At 46.5% G+C, this 19,977-nt stretch overlaps 1 protein-coding gene across 4 annotated transcripts in view; it reads left to right on the top strand.

Moving 5' to 3' along the window:
- LOC105473558 (dynein axonemal heavy chain 9) overlaps positions 1-19,977 on the top strand; it is a 377,165-nt gene that overhangs the window by 28,771 nt on the left and 328,417 nt on the right. For all 4 annotated transcript variants that reach the window (XM_071082354.1, XM_011727370.3, XM_011727373.3 and 1 more), the window contains 6 exons: positions 1,365-1,532; positions 4,580-4,696; positions 8,924-9,074; positions 12,534-12,648; positions 17,047-17,115; positions 19,648-19,774. In XM_071082354.1, coding sequence (XP_070938455.1) covers positions 1,365-1,532; positions 4,580-4,696; positions 8,924-9,074; positions 12,534-12,648; positions 17,047-17,115; positions 19,648-19,774 — 747 coding nt within the window. The remainder of the gene's footprint in view (positions 1-1,364; positions 1,533-4,579; positions 4,697-8,923; positions 9,075-12,533; positions 12,649-17,046; positions 17,116-19,647; positions 19,775-19,977) is intronic.

Genomic DNA, 19,977 nt, shown 5'->3' on the forward strand with positions numbered 1-19,977 from the left:
CCTCTTCTCTCCCCTCCCACTTCAGCTGCTTGCCACCAGCCATGCCCAAACACAGCTGAACAAAAACAGGCTTGTTAGATGGCTGCCCAAATCTGCATGGGGACCCTCCTGGCCAAACGGGGAAAGTCAGCCATTGTCCCCACTTCCCAGCGCCTCTGTCACTGCTGCTGGAGTTGGCATCCCAGCAGGAGAAAGGAGACAGGCAGCCTGTGCTAGCCTGATGGGTTACCCACAGCAGCGGCCATGGGCAGTGAGATTTCCTGCGGTGATACCAGGACCTGCTGGATTTTACAGCATCGGTGTCGTAGTGCACCCCTTAAACCTCCAGAGTAGAGGGTCCCTCCCACAGTCCACGCCAAATGTTGGCCAAAATGACACAAAGGGAACTTTTGCCGTCCTCTTTCCTGCCTAAGGGGCATGCACATGGATTGGAAGTCATGATAAGAACCGTATCTTGTTTTGGAGGTTTTGTGATGTTTAGGTACTCACAAGAGATAAATTCAATCTGTCCTGCTAGACGTGTTCAAGAGGAAGCTCCCATCCTATCGGAGGTGAAGTAGCTTCCATGGACTCAGGAGGGGCTCCTCCCCAAGGCTTCTGGGTTGTGCTGTCTACCTGTCATTGGACCTCAAGCACACCTGGGACACTGCCACATCAATAACAGCGGTGATACTGTGTGTGCAGACCTGGCCTAAATCCCAGACTTGAGTTAACTGACTTAACACTCAGCATCATGCTACAAGGTGTTGTTATTATTCTGCAGCAGATGAAGAAGCGCAGCACAGAGCTGGTAAATAACTACTTGCCGCCACCCGGCTGGCAGCAGGACATAACATCCCATGCACACCCAGCAAGGGCACCCTGCAGATGTCTTTGCTTGGCAGAGAAGTTGCAAAGAAGGCCAGTGTCACCCTCTGGGCATGTCTTCAGGACTATTTTGCGACTCTGCTTTCCTGTCAACATCCCCTAGGATTACTGTCATTCTAGAACTGGATAACATGATCCATTTGAAATGAGCTATTTTAGAGAAATCAGCGATAAAGCTACCAGTTATACAAATAGTTTTATTATTATTTGTTAAAGACCGCAAAGACATAGAGAGGTGGAAGCATACATTTCACTTATTTATGTATATATATATTTATTTTGGTTCGCATGAATTTTATTTGACTGTACTTTCTCTTTGCTTTGTTATCGAGTTTAAACAAGAGTTATTTTTACCAATCCAATCTAATAATAAGGTTACGAAACTAATCAGGCTCCACAATTTCCTAAGCAACCACCGCCCCCAGGTTTCCAACTTTTCTCATCCACTGTTGTGATGATGATGGTGATTTTAACTCTTTTGTGAATTGTCCCCATAGGGTCTTCTGAAGACGGCCCTGGATTTCCACAAACTGGGAAAGGTGGAGTTCAGCGGCATCAGAGGGAATGCCCTGAGTCAGCAGGTCCAGCAAATGCATGAGGAATTTCACGAGATGTACAGGCTTTTCTCAGGGTCCTCCTCCGACTGCCTGTACCTCCAAAGCACGGTAGGGTTGGGAAGGGCTGAATCACCAGCTCTGCCTCTGTCCCAGATGCCTCTCACCTGTAGGGTCTAGGCATTTACTTGTATTTTCCCTGTGTATTTCCTTTGGCTCTGTGGTCCCAGTGGGTTTGCTAATTACCCTTTGTGTTAGGAGAAAATATTATTCCTTGTGCCAAGAGAAAGAGTCTAATTATTCTTTGTGTTGGGAGAAAGATCAAGGATGCCTCTTCCAGCTGTTAACTGCTCCAGACTAATGACACCAGGGTTTCAGAGATGCTGAGGTGGGTATGACCTGACAGTGGAGGTTGTGGCCACCCTGTGGCTTCAGAAGTTTTAAGCTCAGTGAAAGAAGCCAGATCCAGAAAGACAAATGTTGCACGGTCTCACCTATACGAGGCGTCCAAAATAGTCAAAGCCATAGAAGCAGAGTGTAATGGTGGCTGCCAGGGGCTGGGGAAGAGACAAATGGGAAGGTGGTGGTCAAAGAGTATAAAGCTTCAGTTATGCATGATAAATAATTGCTGGAACTCTAACGTACAACATGGTGAAGACAGTTAACAACACTGTATTGTGGGCTGGGCGTGGTGGCACATGCCTGTAATCCCAGCACTGTGGGAGGAAAAGGCGGGCAGATCACGAGGTCAAGAGATTGAGACCATCCTGGCTAACATGGTGAAACCCCGTCTCTACTAAAAATACAAAAATTAGCCAGGCGTGATGGTAGCCACCTGTAGTCCCAGCTACTCAGGAGGCCGAGGCAGGAGAATTGCTTGAACCTGGGAGGCGGAGGTTGCAGTGAGCCGAGATCGCGCCACTGTGCTCCAGCCTGGCGATAGAGGGAGACTCCGTCTCAAAAAAAAAAAAAAAAAAAAAAAAAAAAAAAAATTGTATTGCTTTGCTCTCTCACTCATAAGTGGGAGTTGAACAATGAGAACACATGGACACAGGGAGGGGAGCAACATACACTGGGACCTGTCAGGGGTTGGGGGACAAAGGGAGGGAGAGCATTAGGACAAATGATGCATGCAGGGCTTAAAACCTAGATGAGGGGTTGATAGGTGCAGCAAACCACCATGGCATATGTATACCTATGTAACAAACCTGCACATTCTGCACACGTATCCCAGAACTAACAGTAAAATAATTTTAAAAAAAGAAAAACTGTTTTGCGTACTTGAAATTCACTAAAAGGGTAGATCCTAAGTGTTCTCACCACCCACACAAAAAGCAAATGGTAACTGTGTGACGTGATGAATATGTTAATTAGGTTGATAGTGGTGATCATTTCACAGTATATACAATTTTTATTTGTCAATTTAACTTAATAAAACTGAGTGGGAAAGAAGTTTTAAGCTTTGGGCAAAAATTGCTAAGGGAAGAACAGGCACACCTGGGCAGAATTTTTTTAGTGACTTGGGGAGGTGTAAGTGAAGCCACAGCCTGGGTTTTCTGATCTGAACCTGGTTCCCAGCAGAACACATAGGATAAGGAAAGGGCCAGTGAAGCATTTTCCAGGACAGGAACAAAGAGCCCGCATCTCACCTGTAGCCCCAAGAAAGCCTCAACCTGTGAGTCCACACCCATGGGAGAAAAAAAGAAGGAAAAGGGCCAGTATGAAAACAGAGAATGGAATTCCCAGAAAAAGGAATGGCAGAATTACTGGAGAAGGAGTTTTAAGAGTGTGTGCAGGAAAAGGAGAAAGAAATTAGGGCAGGAATCTGCCCTGAGCACCTTCAGACATCCAGGGGAATCTTATTTGGCCAGACCCAGGAAGGTACTGCCTTCTAAGAATTCTATGAGTCAAAAGTAGACCCAAAAAAGGTGGGCCATAGACCATCGTGGCTAGCACAGTGAAACCCCATCTCTATTAAAAATACAAAAAATTGGCTGGGAGTGGTGGTATGGGCCTGTAATGCAGCTACTTGGGAGGCTGAGGCAGGAGAATTGCTTGAACCCGGGAGGCAGAGGTTGCAGTGAGCCGAGATCGCGCCACTGCACTCCAGCCTGGGCGACAGAGCGAGACTCCGTCTCAAAAAAAAAAGAAAAAAAAGGTGGACCACAGAGCAGGCTATATACAATGTATTTGCTACCCTATGATACAATAAAACAAAGCTTAATCCCAGGGATTTTGCCCAGGGTAAAAACTAAAAACTAAAAAGAAACATACCACAATGTCATCATGTTTGGGAAGTAGGACTAGACTATTTCTTCATACCCTTTTTTTTTTTCACACACACACATGCATTACTGTTACAAAGCAGTAATAACAAATAATTCCACAAATTAGAGATTGGCGTTAACAGTGTTTCTCCGAAAATTGCTACATCCTAAGAGAAATACATTAGGGTTGCCAGATAAACTACACTAATTTGGACATATTAAAAAAAAAAAATTCTTGTTTATCTGAAATTCCAATTTAACTGAGTGCCTTGTAGTTTTATTTGCTAAATTTGGCAATCTTAAGAACAAGGCTAGTTGCTGTCTTCACCAATTAAGAAGGATTTAGAAGAAATAGTTTGTATTAGTTTAATTAGCTTTCTTTCCTCCTAATGGCTAGATTAGTTTGCTGACAATGGAAAAATGGAATTCTGACTTGGGGAAGGGAAGAAAGTGGGTGGTAATGTTGAAATAGCCCCGTTGCTAGGGCTGTTGCTGCTATAATGGTTTTCAGGGTAACAAGAGCTGGTGTTATAAGAGCTGGTGTTATGAGTGAGAGAGAAGGGGCTTCAGGAAGCAGAACAGAGGAGCATGGAAAGGGTGGAAGAACACCAAACTCACATCTAATTCACTCCACCATTTTGCTGGGACCCTTTAGGTAAAAATGCTGCAACCACAGGGTAACTCTACATGGCTAAAAGTTAAGTCATGCCATGGTGAATTTCAGAAAATTAAAATAATTCTTTGGTATAACCAGTTCAAACACAAAAGTTAGCTGTGAGGAGCATAGTGGGGTTGGCTTTCAGAAAATTATGTTTTACATATATATGTATATATATGTGTGTGTGTGTGTGTGTGTGTGTGTGTGTATGTATATATATGGTGTCTCTTTAGGATTTTGAAAATGACGTCGCTGAATTTAACCAGAAAGTAGAAGATCTCGACCGAAGACTGGGGACTATCTTTATTCAAGCTTTTGATGATGCACCTGGCTTGGAGCATGCCTTTAAGGTTTGTGTAAATGGGGCAAGAACCACTCTGTCCTGGATACTCCCCTAGCCCTCATGAGAGGATGATATGGATACCTTTCCAACTGTTCTGTTCCTGCAACTATTAATTATTCTTATTAATCTATTAGAGAAGGATGTGGGAATCCTTCTCAACAAAGTGTGCAGAACTGGGATTCTCAGGCTGAGTACTTGTGCTTTCCTGAAAATGTAACAATGTAAAAATACTTTTAAGAGGAATTTCGGCAGTGATCTCTTCAGGTGCCACACCATTATCAGTAGGGAAAGCGTGACCGTGCAGTACCATGGCTATTTAACCATGGTTGCTAGGTTGATTCAATCTAGAGCAAACCACCTCCCAGGTAATGAGTGATAGGTTTCAGGCATCGACCACTGGAATAAGAAGATTTTTGCTTTTACCATATCACGCTCAGATCAGGTAGTACAAAGTGTATGGAGGAGAAGGTTTAGGACAAGGCATAGATGATGAGTAGGTAAATGACTGCACAGCTGAAAGCGCTGCATCGTGAGACATGAAGACTTGGTGGAGCATGATATGTCTTCCACCAATCAACCAAGAGGCTTATTCTGGGCCGGGCACGGTGGCTCACGCCTGTAATCCCAGCACTTTGGGAGGCAGAGGCGGGCGGATCACGAGGTCAGGAGATCGAGACCATCATGGCTGACAGGTGAAACCCTGTCTCTACTAAAAATACAAAAAAAAAAAAATTAGCCAGGCATGATGGTGGACATCTGTAGTCCTAGCTACTCGGGAGGCTGAGGCAGGAGAATGGCCTGAACCCGGGAGGTGGAGCTTGCAGTGAGCCGAGATCACTCTACTGCACTCCAGCCTGGGGGACAGTGAGGCTCTGTCTCAGGGGAAAAAAAAAAAGCTTATTCTGTAAAATTTTAAGGGTTCCACTAGTTGGTGGAAGAAGTTACAAGAAGTCCCAGTGTGGTTCAGTAGAGGAAAGAGATTTCTGTCAAAGCTGTTTAAGATGGAACGGACTTCTCCAGCTAGTAGTTCAGTTTCTGGGCACTGAAAATATTCAGACACAGGATCTGTGATGGGTGGGACAATTGTAGAAGAGGCTTCAACCCTGGATGGATGGATCTGTGCTATTCTAGAATATTTGGTAACCCAAATGTGGCAAGCTTCATTAGCCATTGAGTATATATGTACATGTAACCTTTAATAAATACCGTAATTCACATTGGAAGGCTTTTGAGATTCCCCTCTCCAAGCGTTTGATCCAATTCCAGTGAAAGGGCTTGTCTGTGTCTACAGAATGGTCATGCATGCCATTATCTGTCAGGGCTCATTGAAACTCTGCTGCTCAGGTCACTTGTGGGGCTGAAACTCCATCCGTGCACTAAGGATGCCCAGCCCTACCCATCATATAGATCCCTCTCCACCAGAGATGTTCAGGAGTCTTCAAGGGATGCCTCACAAGCATTCTCAAGTCACTTTGAAGTCTTTGAAATCACGGCATCCGCTACATGTCTACAGACCCCCTTTCAATTTTATCTGCCAAGAAAGGTGCTTGAAGGAGTCTTGCCATTGCTTTTCTTCTGATGCTCCCACCATGAAAACATCTCTGTATGGGCCAAGGGCATGCCTCTTTGGGTTCAAACATTCCAATCCTTGAAATTTTATGGTAGAGTAGGGTTCTGGGCAGAAGTAGAGGGAGACCTTCCCTCCACTGACGCAGCACTGCTTGTACCCAGAGTTTCAGAGGACTCATAAAAGCAGATGATTTATCTTCTGACCTTGACTCCTCTTCTCAGCAGAGTTTCCAGCCCAGCCCATGGAAACTGGTAGGAAAACCATGACCCTCCGATCCCTTCTGCCTACTTTGTTTCTCTCTTTTTGGTGATCTCACCAACAAGAAACTAAAACCCTTCCTTTATCCCCAAGCAAAAGCAAAATCTCCAATGGACATAAGCTCACGCAGAGAAGAACTTTTTCAAGCCTGGGGAGCAGGGACCAGAGAGAGTACCTGACTCTGGATCCCCTGCTGCTGCTGTAAGATCATCCAGCTACTAGGTGGCCCCTCAGTGGACATGAATCCATGAGTACATCCAGGCCAAGGACTGTGAATAGAGGGTGCAGGCTGGCCATGGTGGTCCCTCAGTGCACATACCTGTACTTCCTCAACAGAAGATGGGAGCCACAGAACTGGGTGGAGTCCGGCTCTCTTATGCTTCCATTGAGGCAGAGCTACTTTTTACCGTCTCCAGAGATCTGGGTGATTGTTTTGTGGAAGAAAGTGTGACCCTAGATCCTCCCCAATGGAAGGCTTTTTAGCACCTTTAGAGAGTCCTTAGAGTGCCTTGGAATCATTTAGGAAATCCAATCAAGCTGTCAGGTCTGGAAAACATCTGGCCAAGGACCCCATATTTGGCCTTTCTCCGTACGTGGTCATTCTGCATAACATGGCCTGGACACCTCGGACTTCTAGGAGCCACCTAAGATTATGAACTGTTGCCAACCAGCTCCTAGAGCTTGCACTCCCTCCAGGCTTTGGATGCCAGTGAAGCAAAAAAAATGGCCCAACCTGCAATAAGGAGGTAGGATAAAGAGCATAGGGTCTTAGACAAATGCAGACTGTTCAGCTTCCAGTTTTAAGACATGTGGATGTAATTTTACATCGTGTTTCTCATGTTCTTTGACTTAAAGCAAGGGTTCCAATTTTTTTTTTACAAAAGGTCAGAGAATAAATATTTTAGACTATGGGTACATGTGTTTTCTGTCACATCCTCTTTTTCATTTTATTATTTATTATTTTTATTTATTTATTTTTAAGAGAGTCTTGCTCTCTCGCCTCGGCTGGAGTGCAGTGGTGTGATCTCAACTCACTGCAACCTCTGCCTCTCGGGTTCAAGCGATTCTCATGCCTCAACCTCCCAAGTAGCTGGGGTTACAGGCACACGCCACCATGCCTGGCTAATTTTTTTTTTTTTTTTTTTTTTGTATTTTTAGTAGAGACGGGGGTTTTGCCACATTTACCTGGCTGGTCTTGAACTCCTGGCCTCAAGTGATCTGCCTGCCTTGTTCTCCCAAAGTGCTGGGATTATAGGCATGAGCCACAGTGCCCAGCCCTCTTTTTAATTTTTTTTAATTCTTTTTTTAAATGCAAAAACCATGCACTGACGCCACGGGCCAGACTTGGGCGGGTTTGGCTGCCTGCTGCTGTACTTTGTCACCCCCTGGCTTCAAGCACTAGGTGGAGATGAGAGGTTATCGTGGAAGGCACGCTTAGAAGCAGAGTATTGGTATATCCTAAATATAACTGAAGTCCCACATGGCCTCATCTCAGAAAAGCATCACAATCGAAGAAACACAGTCCAGGAGCCAGAAAGTAATTACAAGCATTTCACATCTTGATTTTGCTGCTCCAGGAAACACTGAGGGATTAGGGCAGCCTGAATGCACCGCAACACGTCTTCAGAGCAAGCACCATTCTCAGGGCACCTGCTCTCAGAAACTATTTCCTTGTTCCCATTCTCAAATTTTAGCCCTTCGAATTCTCCCCAACATCCAGCTTACTTAGCAACTTCTTCTGTTCCATCATCACCTTCTTTCTGTTCTAGGTCTTTTTTTTTTTTTTTTTTTTTGAGACAGTGTCTCGCTCTGTTGCCCAGGCTAGAGTGCAATGGCACGATCTTGGCATCTTGGCTCACTGCAACCTCTGCCTCCCAGATTCAGGCAATTCCCTGCCTCAGCCTCCTGAGTAGCTGGGATTACAGGCACCCGCCACCACGCCCAGCTAATTTTTGTATTTTTAGTAGAGACGGGGTTTCACCATCTTGGCCAGGCTGGTCTTAAACTCCTGACCTCGTGATTCACCCGCCTTGGCCTTCCAAAGTCCTGGGATTACAGCCACTGCGCCCAGCCTGTTCTAGGTCTTAATTATGTAGCTCAACTTAACCTTTCTGGGATCTTTAGTTGTCCCTTTGTTTATTGGTTTATCCAGATTCTTGTGCCAAGTAGAGCTGGGGGTAGGTAACTCAGCAGACAGGAATTGTCTGTCAGAAGCAAAGGAGAGGAGAAAGACTATGAATATCATCCACATATGAATAATTACTGGTCCAGTTCCACAATAACACTGTTCACTCTTCTTACGTTTGTAGGCATATGAAGGAAAAACCAGAGCACTGGATATGTATGACCACGGAAAGGTTTAATCTGTGATTTATTTTTCCTCTTTTTCCTCCACCTTCCCTACAGCTGCTAGACATAGCAGGAAACCTCCTTGAAAGACCACTGGTAGCGAGGGATACATCTGATAAATACCTGGTCCTCATCCAAATGTTCAACAAAGATCTGGATGCAGTGAGGATGATCTACAGTCAGCATGTCCAGGAGGAAGCAGAACTTGGTAGGCTTGTTGAAGGGGATTTTGATGAGGACATTCTGTTACTGGGAAGAAGCAATGCATTCCTCTTGTATTTGTTAAATGTCCATGTATGGATCCATACATTCTCAAAAAAGAGCAAGCACAACCTTCTTGCTTGAAATTCCAGACCACCTTGGGTGACCGGGGAGCTCTCTGAACTGTGGCTTTCCCTGGTTCTGGGGCTGAGATTGGCAGGCTGACCCAGCGTAGTGCAGTCTTGACCGCCTCTGTTCAACTGAGACCTTGGCATCATGTATAAGTTGATCCTTGATCAGTGTTGCTACACTGACTAATCTTCAACACACCTCCATTCCAAAATAAATGTTTACATGCCTGAGAAAAGTTTCTTATGCCTTCTAATGCCATAGCAACCATGCTTCTGGTGGGAGGAACCAGCAGGAGCCCTCCAAAGGGCAGTACCATGCCAAGGCGTGATGTCTCCATTTTTATTATGATGCTTAGAGTCAAAACAAATGCATTTCAGTTTTGCATACATTTATTGAATCCTTACTACATGCCAAACATGCCTGTGGGTATTGTATACTGTGGCAGGTCAAGGTAAGGGATAAAATAATTAATATGAAAAGATCGTTCTTTATAGAATGTTGAGTATCACTCGACTTGAGCTATAAAGAATGGTAACAAGCTGGGAGCGATGGGGTGAACCTCTAGTCCTAGTGACTCAGGAGGCTGAGGCGGGAGGATCACTTGAGTTCAGGAGCACGAGGCTGCAGAAGCTATGAGCCTGCCACTGCACTCTAGCCTGGGTGACAGAGCCAGACCCTGTCTCTCAAAATAAAATAAGAAACAAATAAAATACATTCCTATAGTCAATCGCACAGTGCTCTGCATATAGTGGGTGCTCAATAAGTGGTTATTGGACTGAATGGCCTCTGGCATCTGAAAAATGATGCCATTTGGAAGAAATAAATTATTGACTTCTTATGATGAAAAGAAAAGAAAGAGCAAGAGACTAAAACCCTTCCTTCCTCCCCAAGCAAAGATGCATTGTGGATGGGAGATTCGAGGGCAGGCTTAACAAGACAAGATGCACTGTGGCTGGGAGGTTCGAGGGCAGGTTTATGTAAAAGGTAGTCTTGAGCTGAGCCCTAGAAGTTGGGAGATCAACAGTAAAGGAGAGGAGGCAAAGGCCTTCGTAGAAGACATGAGAGGATACAGAAGGTGATCAGCTGGGCCTGCCTATAGCCAAACAAGGTGTGTGGAAGACACCCCGTCAGCCACGGCATTTGGGGTCAGCTTGGGAAGTGCTCAGAGTGCTGGGTTAAGGAACTTGGAATCATGATCGAGGGTATGAGAAATTATCAAAGGCTTTTAAGTAGCTGAGCAACAGGATCACTCTGCTTGCTAGTAGGTTTCATGGTGAGGTCATCAAGAATTGCCTCCACTTGGAAGTCATTCCAAGAAAATCCACTGACCAAGCTTTATGTGGGATCATCCCCATGACTTCTTATGGTCAGATATAGAGTTTGAAAACTCAAATGTCTTCAGAAGCTATAGTGGTAACAAATGACCACAACCTTAGTACCTTAAAACACCACCACCCATCTTTCAGCTAACAATTCTTTTTTTTTTTTTTAGATGGAGTCTGGCTCTATTGCCCAGGCTGGAGTGCAGTGGCACGCACGATCTCAGCTCATTGCAACGTCCACCTCCCCAGTTCAAGCAATTCTCCTGCCACAGCCTCCAGAGTAGCTGGGATTACAGGCACCTGCCACCACACCCGGCTAATTTTTTGTATTTTTAGTAGAGTCAGGGTTTCACCATGTTGGTCAGGCTGGTCTCGAGCTCCCGACCTCATGATCTGCCTGCTTCAGCCTCCCAAAATGCTGGGATTACAGGCGTGAGCCACCACGCCCGGCCGTCAGCTCACACTTCTGTAGGTCAGGAGTCCAGCATGGTGCATCTGGGTTCTCTACTCAGAGAGTATCCCAAAGCTGAAATCAAGGTGTCGGCCAGGCTGAGTTTGTATCTGGAGGCTCTGGAGGAAAAATCCACTGCCATCCTCCTTGCTGTTGGTAGAATCCAGTCCCTCATGACTATAGGAGTGAGGTCTCCATTTCCCGTTGGCTGTCAGTCAAGGGCCACTCTTAGCAACTAGAAGCCATCTGCATTCATTACCATATAGCCACCTCCATCTTCAAGCCAGCAACAGGACGTTAAATCCTCTCATGTATCAAATCTCTGCCTTCCTCTCCTGCCACCAGCCAGAGAAACCATTCTGCATTTAAGGCCTCACCTGATTAGGTCAGGCCCAGCCAGGGTCCTCTTCCTCCTAGCATATGACATAGCATGACCACAGGAGTGACGTCTCATCATAGCCACAGTTTCAACCCATGCTTAAAGGCTAGAGGATTATGCGAGGGTGAGGGTCATTGGGGGTCATCTTAGAGTTTTGCCTATCATGGAGGACAAGCCGGAAATGAAAATCATGGATCTGGACTGAGCATGGTGACACCAGGGAAGGGTGGTACGTGTGGTGAAATAAAGGAAGTGGCCACTTCTCTAGTCGCTAGTTAGAAATGCCAGTGGATTCTTGCTAATCTTGTCATTTTCCCCAAGAAGCTGGGAAGTGAGATTCTTTAAAAAGTGAAACCTCACATTTGTTAAATCTTGACAACTAACTATAAGCAGACAAACCCAATGCCTGGGCTAACATAAGCATATCTAATCTGTGTTGACTCGAGTCCAGGGCTTCATAATCCATATGGCCTGCCTCATTCATCATCTTACAGAATTCTCGCAGGAACCCTGGAAGTTAAGCAGGGAAGATATTATTCCCATTTTATGGATGTGAAAATTGAGACCCAGAGTGATTGAGTTGTCTGTTTAAGAGAGTGTTTTAACCCTGACTTTCCAATTAGAGTCATCTTGAGAGCTTTTAAAAAACACTCAGTGGTGGCCGGGTGCAGCGGCTCACGCCTGTAATCCCAGCACTTTTGGGGGTCGAGGCGGGTGGATCACCTGACATCAGGAGTTGGAGACCAGCCTGATCAATATGGTGAAACCCCATCTCGACTACAAATACAAAAATTAGCCAGGTGTGGTGGTGGGCACCTATAATCCCAGCGACTTGGGAGGCTGAGACAGGAGAATCACCTGAACCTGGGAGACAGAGGTTGCAGTGAGCCAAGATTGCACCACTGCACTCCAGCCTGGGCAACAAGAGTGAGACTCCTTGAAACACTCATGGCTGGGCCCCTCCCAGAGCAATGATATCAGAATAGCTTAGGCAGAGGATCCAGGTCCCCTGTGGCTGAGAGTGTTCATCTCAGGGTCATTCTTCCTGTTTATGTGCTCCCAGGGTGACTTTAGTCTGGAGATAATGAGGCAAAAGTGGAGGACCTGGCTGGAGGCGTTTGCCGGGTGGAGAGGGCTGAGGTGCTCTAGACTCATTTCGGTCTGTCTGTGCCATGTCCCCAGGGTTCTCACCGGTGCACAAGAACATGCCCACCGTGGCCGGCGGCCTCCGCTGGGCACAGGAGCTGAGGCAGCGCATCCAGGGTCCTTTTAGCAACTTTGGACGCATCACACACCCGTGAGTATTGTGTTCCTAAAAGACGGGTTTGTCTTGGGCTGCTGTTCCTGCCCTGGAATCCAAGTGTTGTAGAAATGCAACCCGCTTAACGAAGGCGAGAAAATCACCTTCCTTTCTTTCCCTTTCCAGCAAGGGATTAGACAGCTATTGGCCAAGCAGTCATGATATTGATGCATTTGGACTTACGGGCAGGGCCCTTGGTGTGAAGTGAGGTGTAACTGGCTGACTTCTTTTGCTCCGGGGGATTCATTTCTGGAGCCAGGGATTTTAAGCTCTGTGGAGTTCTTCCACACGTCTCCCTTTGATACCATGTCTCCTTGCTGCTGAGACCACTGGAAAATAATGAAGTATGAGGTCTCTGTCCATATTGGGACAACTCTGGGAAACCTGTTAAAGATGCAGGCTCCAGGGCCTCACCTGTCACTGGCTGAATCTGAATCTGGCATGGGCTGGGAATCTGCCCCTTCAGCAAGCTCCTCCTCTGATTCTGATGGTGACCAGGTTTGGAAACCATCAGCTTGCTTCATAGCTGAGGTTAGAAGCTGAGATAGAAGCATCTCAGCTGCTAATTGTGATATTGTGTTTAAGACGCTGCCTGAGGAAAGGCAGTCTTTCTCTGATCCCTCTTTCTAGAAGACTTAATCTTGCTGAGAGCACACAGGTTTTGGAAAACACAACAGAAGGAAAGGATCAAACTCTGGCCGTTGGACTCACAGGCATTTTGGAGTTAGGAAGAGCCTTAGAGACCCTCTGGTCTGGCCCAAGTGGGAAGACTCAACACTGGCAGAGGCCAGACGAAAGGATGGCCAGGGTGGGGTCTGCAGGGGGCCACCAACACCCCACTCCAGCATTGCCAAGCAGAAAAGCAGACCCAATGTGAGCAATCTCCTGACTGGTGGAGATAAGCTGGAAACTGGATTTTAGAGTTGGACATCCAATTTTCCAATGACCAAGGATTCCATTTTTTTCTCAAACTGCGCAGATCTAACAAAGCATGCTTGTGAGGCCGGTCTGCCCTGCAGGTGACCCATCTGCAACATCTGCTTGGGTCTGGGTGAGATCTTTGTTTTCAGATGAAGAAATGGAGGAAATGAAGAGAGAAGTGAGGTGACTTGCCCAAGGTCCTAGAGACAGCCAAAGAAAGAACTGGAAGAAATGCCTGGTTCTCCAGGCTCCTAATCCAGAACGCTTCCTGGGGACCCCCAGCCCTGGAAGTTTGGTGGGGAGTAGCTCTGAGCCCTCATGCATCTCAATCAAGCAGCAGAAGACAGAAGGGAGAAGATAGGTGAATGGGGTGGGGAGGGATGCCAGGGCTGCCCCTAGAACGTGGACTGCCGCAGCTGTCACAGGTCCGGTTCCCAGGAAGGAGACCTATGATGTGTGCAGGAATTTATAGAGAGCCTTTCAGGAATCGCACCCATGAGGGAGGGAGAGGGAACAGACTGGGCAGAGAGAAGTTGAGCTGCTGAGCTGTAAGAAAGTCGCAATGGGTGTCTCAGCCGGTCCTCCACGGAGCTTGGGCCCTTCAGAGCTGTTCTGCCTCTGTACCCCCACATCAGCTGGTTGGATGTGGGCTTTCCAGGGGAGGGGCATGACCTGTGGGCCAGGCAGCTCTCTTTGGCCAAGCCTGTTCCAAAATAGGGAGGCTGTGGTGTTTCCGCGGCAGCCAACACTCCTGGCTGGAGGGGACAGGGCGAGGCAGGGGTTGAAGCAGGGAGGTTTGGAGGGGTACGAGGGCTTGGTCCCAAGAGGGAATCTGGAAGGTACACGACAGAGACCTCTGTAATTCCCGTGAAAACTCCCACTTGTTTTAAAAATGAATTCAAATGTTTATCACGGGCCAGGTGCAGTGGCTCACCTGGAATCCCAGCACTTTGGGAGGCCGAGGCGGGTGGATCACCTGAGGTCAGGAGTTTTCGACCATCCTGGCCAACATGGTGAAACCCCATCTCTACTAAAAATACAAAAATTAGCTAGGCATGGTGACAGATGCCTGTAATCCCAGCTACTCGGGAGGCTGAGGCAGGAGAATCGCTTGAATCCCGGAGGCAGAGGTTGCAGTGAGCCGAGATTGCACCATTGCACACTGGCCTGAGAAACAAGAGCGAAACTCCGTCTCAAAAAAAAAAAAAAAAAAAAAAAGAGTGTATTCTGCTCTATAGTAGGTATTGGTTGGTTATTGAAAATGTTTTAGATTCCTCACCATGAAGTGACATGGAAACTGTAGGAATTTCACTGTTCTTATTCCTGTGACTTCCCACTCGGCCACACACCCATGGGAGAAGCCTCACTCTGCTCTGGCCTCATTCTTTTCTAGATACAAAACTGAGACCTGGGGTTGGGGCCTGTGGGGCTTGTGGAAATCACACGGCTTGGGAGGAGAAAGCGCCCATTCGGGCTGAAGCACATTCCACCTCTCCTTGCTGCCTGGCAGATGCATCTGTCCTTTCATCACGGAAGTGAACTGAGTAATTGAGAGGGGAAAAATGCCAGCAAATTCATTGCTTTCTCTGCAGGCACTAGGGCTTCTGTGGAAAGCTCGAGGGATCTGGTGAAGAAATCCTATGTTGGGCCGGGAGCAGTGGCTCACGCCTGTAATCCCAGCACTTTGGGAGGCCGAGGCGGGCAGATCACGAGGTCAGGAGATCCAGACCGTCCTGGCTAACACGGTGAAACCCCGTCTCTACTAAAAATACACAAAAATTAGCCAGGCGTGGTGGGGGATGCCTGTAGTCCCAGCTCTTCAGGAGGCTGAGGCAGCAGAATGGTGTGAACCCGGGAGGCGAAGCTTGCAGTGAGCCGAGATTGCGCCACTGCACTCCAGCCTGGGCAACAGAGCGAGACCCTGTCTCAAAAAAAAAAGAAAGAAATCATATGTTGGTTTAAAGAGCAAATGAATTAGTAAGCTGCCTCTTTGCCAGCAGGACAAACAGAAACAAACCTCCGCATAGTTAGTGTGAAGGTTTTGAAGAATTAAAGATACTTCACCAATTTTTTCCAGGAGCTGGACTTTCATTAGTGTTGCAGCAAGTGTCAAAACCAGTGGGTAACGGCACCTCAAGCCACACTCTCTTCTGTGGTCCTTAGCATTCCTGCAGAAGCCGCCGTGTGTGTGTGTGTGTGTGTGTGTGTGTGTCTGTGTGTCTGTGTGCACTTTGTTTACGCATGTTATATGTACATGCATGTGCACTGTCACGTATGTGCATTACATGTGCACATATTTCAGGGGTAAGAACTGGGAGGGACACTCATGTAAAAACGCGAAGAAGTGGTAGTGTTTCAGATCAGGTGTTCCAGATGATTTCAGAAAAGGAGAAACATATATTTAAATATATAAAAATCATTTTAATATACATGTACCTACATAGATATTTACCTGGCATATAGTGTTATAGACAATCATGTATCACTTACACAATGGGGTTATATTCTGAGAAATATATCCTTAGGCAATTTCATCATTATGTGAATATCATAGAGTGTATTTTCACAAACCTATGTCTATGGTCTAGCGTATTGCTCCTAGGGTACAAATGAGCTATGGTCTAGCGTATCCTAGGAACAATACGCGCTATGATCAATATGCTGTATGGTCTAATGTATCACTCCCAGGCTACAAACCTGTGCAGCATGTGACTGTCCTGAGTATTACAGACAATTGTAGCACTATGGTAAGTGTTCGTGTATCTAAACATATCTGAACATAGAAAAAGTACAGCAAAAAATAAAGTATAAAAGACAAAAAATGGTACACTTGTGTAGCACACTTACCATGAATGGAGCTCGCAGGACTGGAAGTTGCTGTAGGTGAGTGAATGCGAAGGCCTAGGACATTACTGTACACTCTTATACGATTGGCGGCACAGTAGGTTTGTTTATACCAGCATCACCACCGGCATGGGAGTAATGCCTCGCACCATGTCAATAGGCAATAGGAATTTTTCAGCATCACTAAAGTCTTACGGGACTGCTGTCATACACACATATATATGTTGACCAAAATGTCATTATGTGGTGCATGACTGTATATAACATTGATGGTCTTAAATACAGACAATTATGGCACCTAGAATTTTTTCATATCTCAATTTCCCTTTTATTCAGGTTTTTGAAGGACCTCAGATACCTGATGCGTGACTGGCCCAGCTAGGTGAGGGTGCTGGCGGAGCTGCGGGCAGGAAACTCTAACACTTGCAGAGCTGCCGGCATTTCAGGAAGTGCAGATGCCCTCTAGTGGCCAGAGTAAGATGTTCGGGAAGAAGAAGGGCTCTTTCAGGGCTGTTTGGAAACCAGCCAAGGAGCTATTCACGCTCTTCTTTGGAGACTGCAGTTTGTTCCTCGAATAATTATTTTAACTTCTTCTAATTCTGTGTCACTTTTTCTCTCTTGTACGAGTAGTTGCATGGAATCTGCAGAAGGAAAGCGAATGAAACAAAAATATGAAGATACGCTCTCACTGCTAGAAAAGTAAGCAACTTCTGGGATTGTGTGGGTCTGCAAATTGCACAACCTCCACGCTGCCTTCTGCAGCTCTGAGTTTATGCAGATTCCTCAGTGGCTCTGAAGTATCGCTCTATGTTTTATGTTATAACCGCGATATTTGTGAGTACAGTATTTCCGGGTTGCACACACATAGGTCTCTGGGGAATTCAGCTCTATTCTGGAAATAAATACTTTTCCAGTGCAGTTTTGCTGGGCGTGTGAACTAGAGCTAGGAGTAGGCTGCTACTCACGGAACTCCAAGATGGGAGTCACGGAAAACGGCAACAGCTGCTTACTCAGCAGAAGCAACAGTGCATGCTGCACAAACAGACAATAGGTTTTAGAAAGTACTTCCTGCATCGTTTTATGGAGAAAGCGTAAGAGTGAAAATTTTATATGACTTCAAAGTTGTTCCCGCTTTAAAGCTGAATAAGTCTTTCGGGGGCTCAGGGTCTAGAAACAGCCACTGTTTTGCCTTCTCCTTCTGCCGTTTGTTCTTTCTCCCGGTTCAGGAGGGAAGAATGGTGGCCCTTGCGATTATCATGTGACTATACTTAGCATTGTTCCAGACAGATTAATTAACAGCACCTCTGCCTGCCAAGTAACACACATTCCACCCCTTTTACCTCCAAAATAACTTCAAGTCCATCCACTCCTCTGTCTCCACCAGCAGCATCTTCACAACAGACTAGAACTTCTCCAGGCCAAACTGCTGCAGTGGCTTCCTAACAGTCATTGCTGCCTCCAGATCTGTCCCCCGAGTACCCACATTGTTACCAAATCCAATAATGTCACCACAGCCACCACCAGCTGGGAGGCCTTGCAGTGGTTCTCACAGCCTCCTTAACATGACATGAAGAGTCTTCCCTAAGGTGGTCCTTGCCTCCTCACCACCACCTCCAGCCTCTGCCATGCTCTGTAATCCTTGTTTCAAGCATACAGTTTCAAGGGTGCTGTTTCTCACCTCTACCGTTTGGCCATGCCAGGAATGCTCACTCTTCCTTTGCCACCCAACCTCTGGCTATCCTGAGACTCAGGCAAGCGTCCGTTCATCACTTCTCCTATGAAACTTTCCCTGACATTCTCCTTATCATCCCCAGCCCTCCGCCGCTGCCATTAGGTGTCTGATTTCCTGTACATTTCTTTCTTTCTTTCTCTCTCTCTCTTTCTTTCCCCTTCCTTCCTTTCCCTTCCTTCCTTCCTTCTTTCTTTTCCTTCCTCTTTCTCCCTCCCTCCCTCCCTCCCTCCCTCTCTCTCTCTCGCTCTTTGTTTCTTTCTTTCTTTCTTTCTTTTCTTTTGAGTTTCACTCTTGTTGCCCAGGCTGGAGTGCAATGGCATGATCTCTGCTCACTACAACCTGCCTCCCAAGTTCAAGTGATTCTCCTGCCTCAGCCTCCCAAGTAGCTGACATTACAGGCATGAGCCACCACACCAGCTAATTTTTTTTTTTTTTTTTTTTTTGAGTAGAGATGGGGTTTCTCCATGTTGGTCAGGCTGGTCTCGAACTCCTGACCTCAGGTGATCCACCTGCCTCGGCCTCCCAAAGTGCTGGGATTACAGCTGTACATTTGTTTAGGATTGCACTTGCTACACTGTGTCAGGGTGATCTGCTCGCCTGCAATCCCCACCATTAACTGCCTTCACTGTCAGGTACTCATCCATCATTTTTATCCCCCAAGCCCAGCACATGGTAGGTGTTGTCAGCGTGTAATTACTAAATGATGAACGTCCATGAGCTACATAAAGATTAGTGTGAGAGCAAATCTTCCCCAGTAACTTCTTCCAACATTTACTGAGACTAATCACAACTTCCTTATCCCCCCAAAAGATCTCATGGGGTCTTTCTTCTCCTTTGTGATTTAAGCAATGCTACCTTTAGAAATCTGTGGTTATGGCCGGGCATGGTGGCTCAAGCGTGTAATCCCAGCACTTTGGAAGGCCGAGGCAGGCAGATCACCTGAGGTCGGGAGTTCGAGACCAGCCTGAACAACATGGAGAAACCCCGTTTCTATTAAAAATACAAAATTAGCCGGATGTGATGGCGCACGCCTGTAATGCCAGCTACTCAGGGGGCTGAGGCAGGAGAATCGCTTGAACCTGGGAGGCGGAGGTTGCAGTGAGCCGAGATCACACCGTTGCACTCCAACCTGGGTGGCAAGAGTGAAACTCTGTCTTGAAAAGAAAGAAAGAGAAAGAGAGAGGAAGGGAGGAAGGGAGGGAGGGAGGGAAGGAGGGAGGAAGGGAGAGAGGGAGAGAGGGAGAGAGAAAGAAAGAAAGGAAGAGAGAGAGAGAGAAAAAAAGAAAGAAAGAGAGAAAGAAAAAAAAGAAAGAAAGAAGAAAGGAAAGAAAGGAAGAAAGAAAGAAAGAAATTTGTGGTTACTCGCAGAAGCTGACCCAGTCTGGCTGGGTCAATGGCTAGTAGTATCTTCAATTCATGTTAAACACAGATTATGACCAGGCGCTGGGGAGCTGGGGGGAGGGGGCTTATGAGGTGGCTGTTGTCCCTGACCCTCGCAGGTATGAGACAAGACTTTATGAGGACTGGTGCCGGACAGTATCGGAGAAGGCACAGTACAATCTTTCCCAACCACTTCTGAAACGTGACCCAGAGACGAAGGAGATCACTGTCAACTTTAACCCACAGGTTAGTCGGCTGACAGTAGCTCTCTTTTGGATGCCTGAAGAGTTTCTTTGAATTCTGCTGATTTTGAAGGCATAAAGACTTTTTCTTTTGAGACAGAGTTTCACTCTTGTGGCACGATCTCAGCTCACTACAACCCCGCCTCCCGGGTTCGAGTGATTCTCCTGCCTCAGCCTCTCAGCATAAAAACTTTTTGTAAGACCATG

The sequence above is a fragment of the Macaca nemestrina genome, chromosome 17, assembly GCF_043159975.1.
Source record: "Macaca nemestrina isolate mMacNem1 chromosome 17, mMacNem.hap1, whole genome shotgun sequence".
In the NCBI taxonomy this organism is placed as follows: domain Eukaryota; kingdom Metazoa; phylum Chordata; class Mammalia; order Primates; family Cercopithecidae; genus Macaca; species Macaca nemestrina.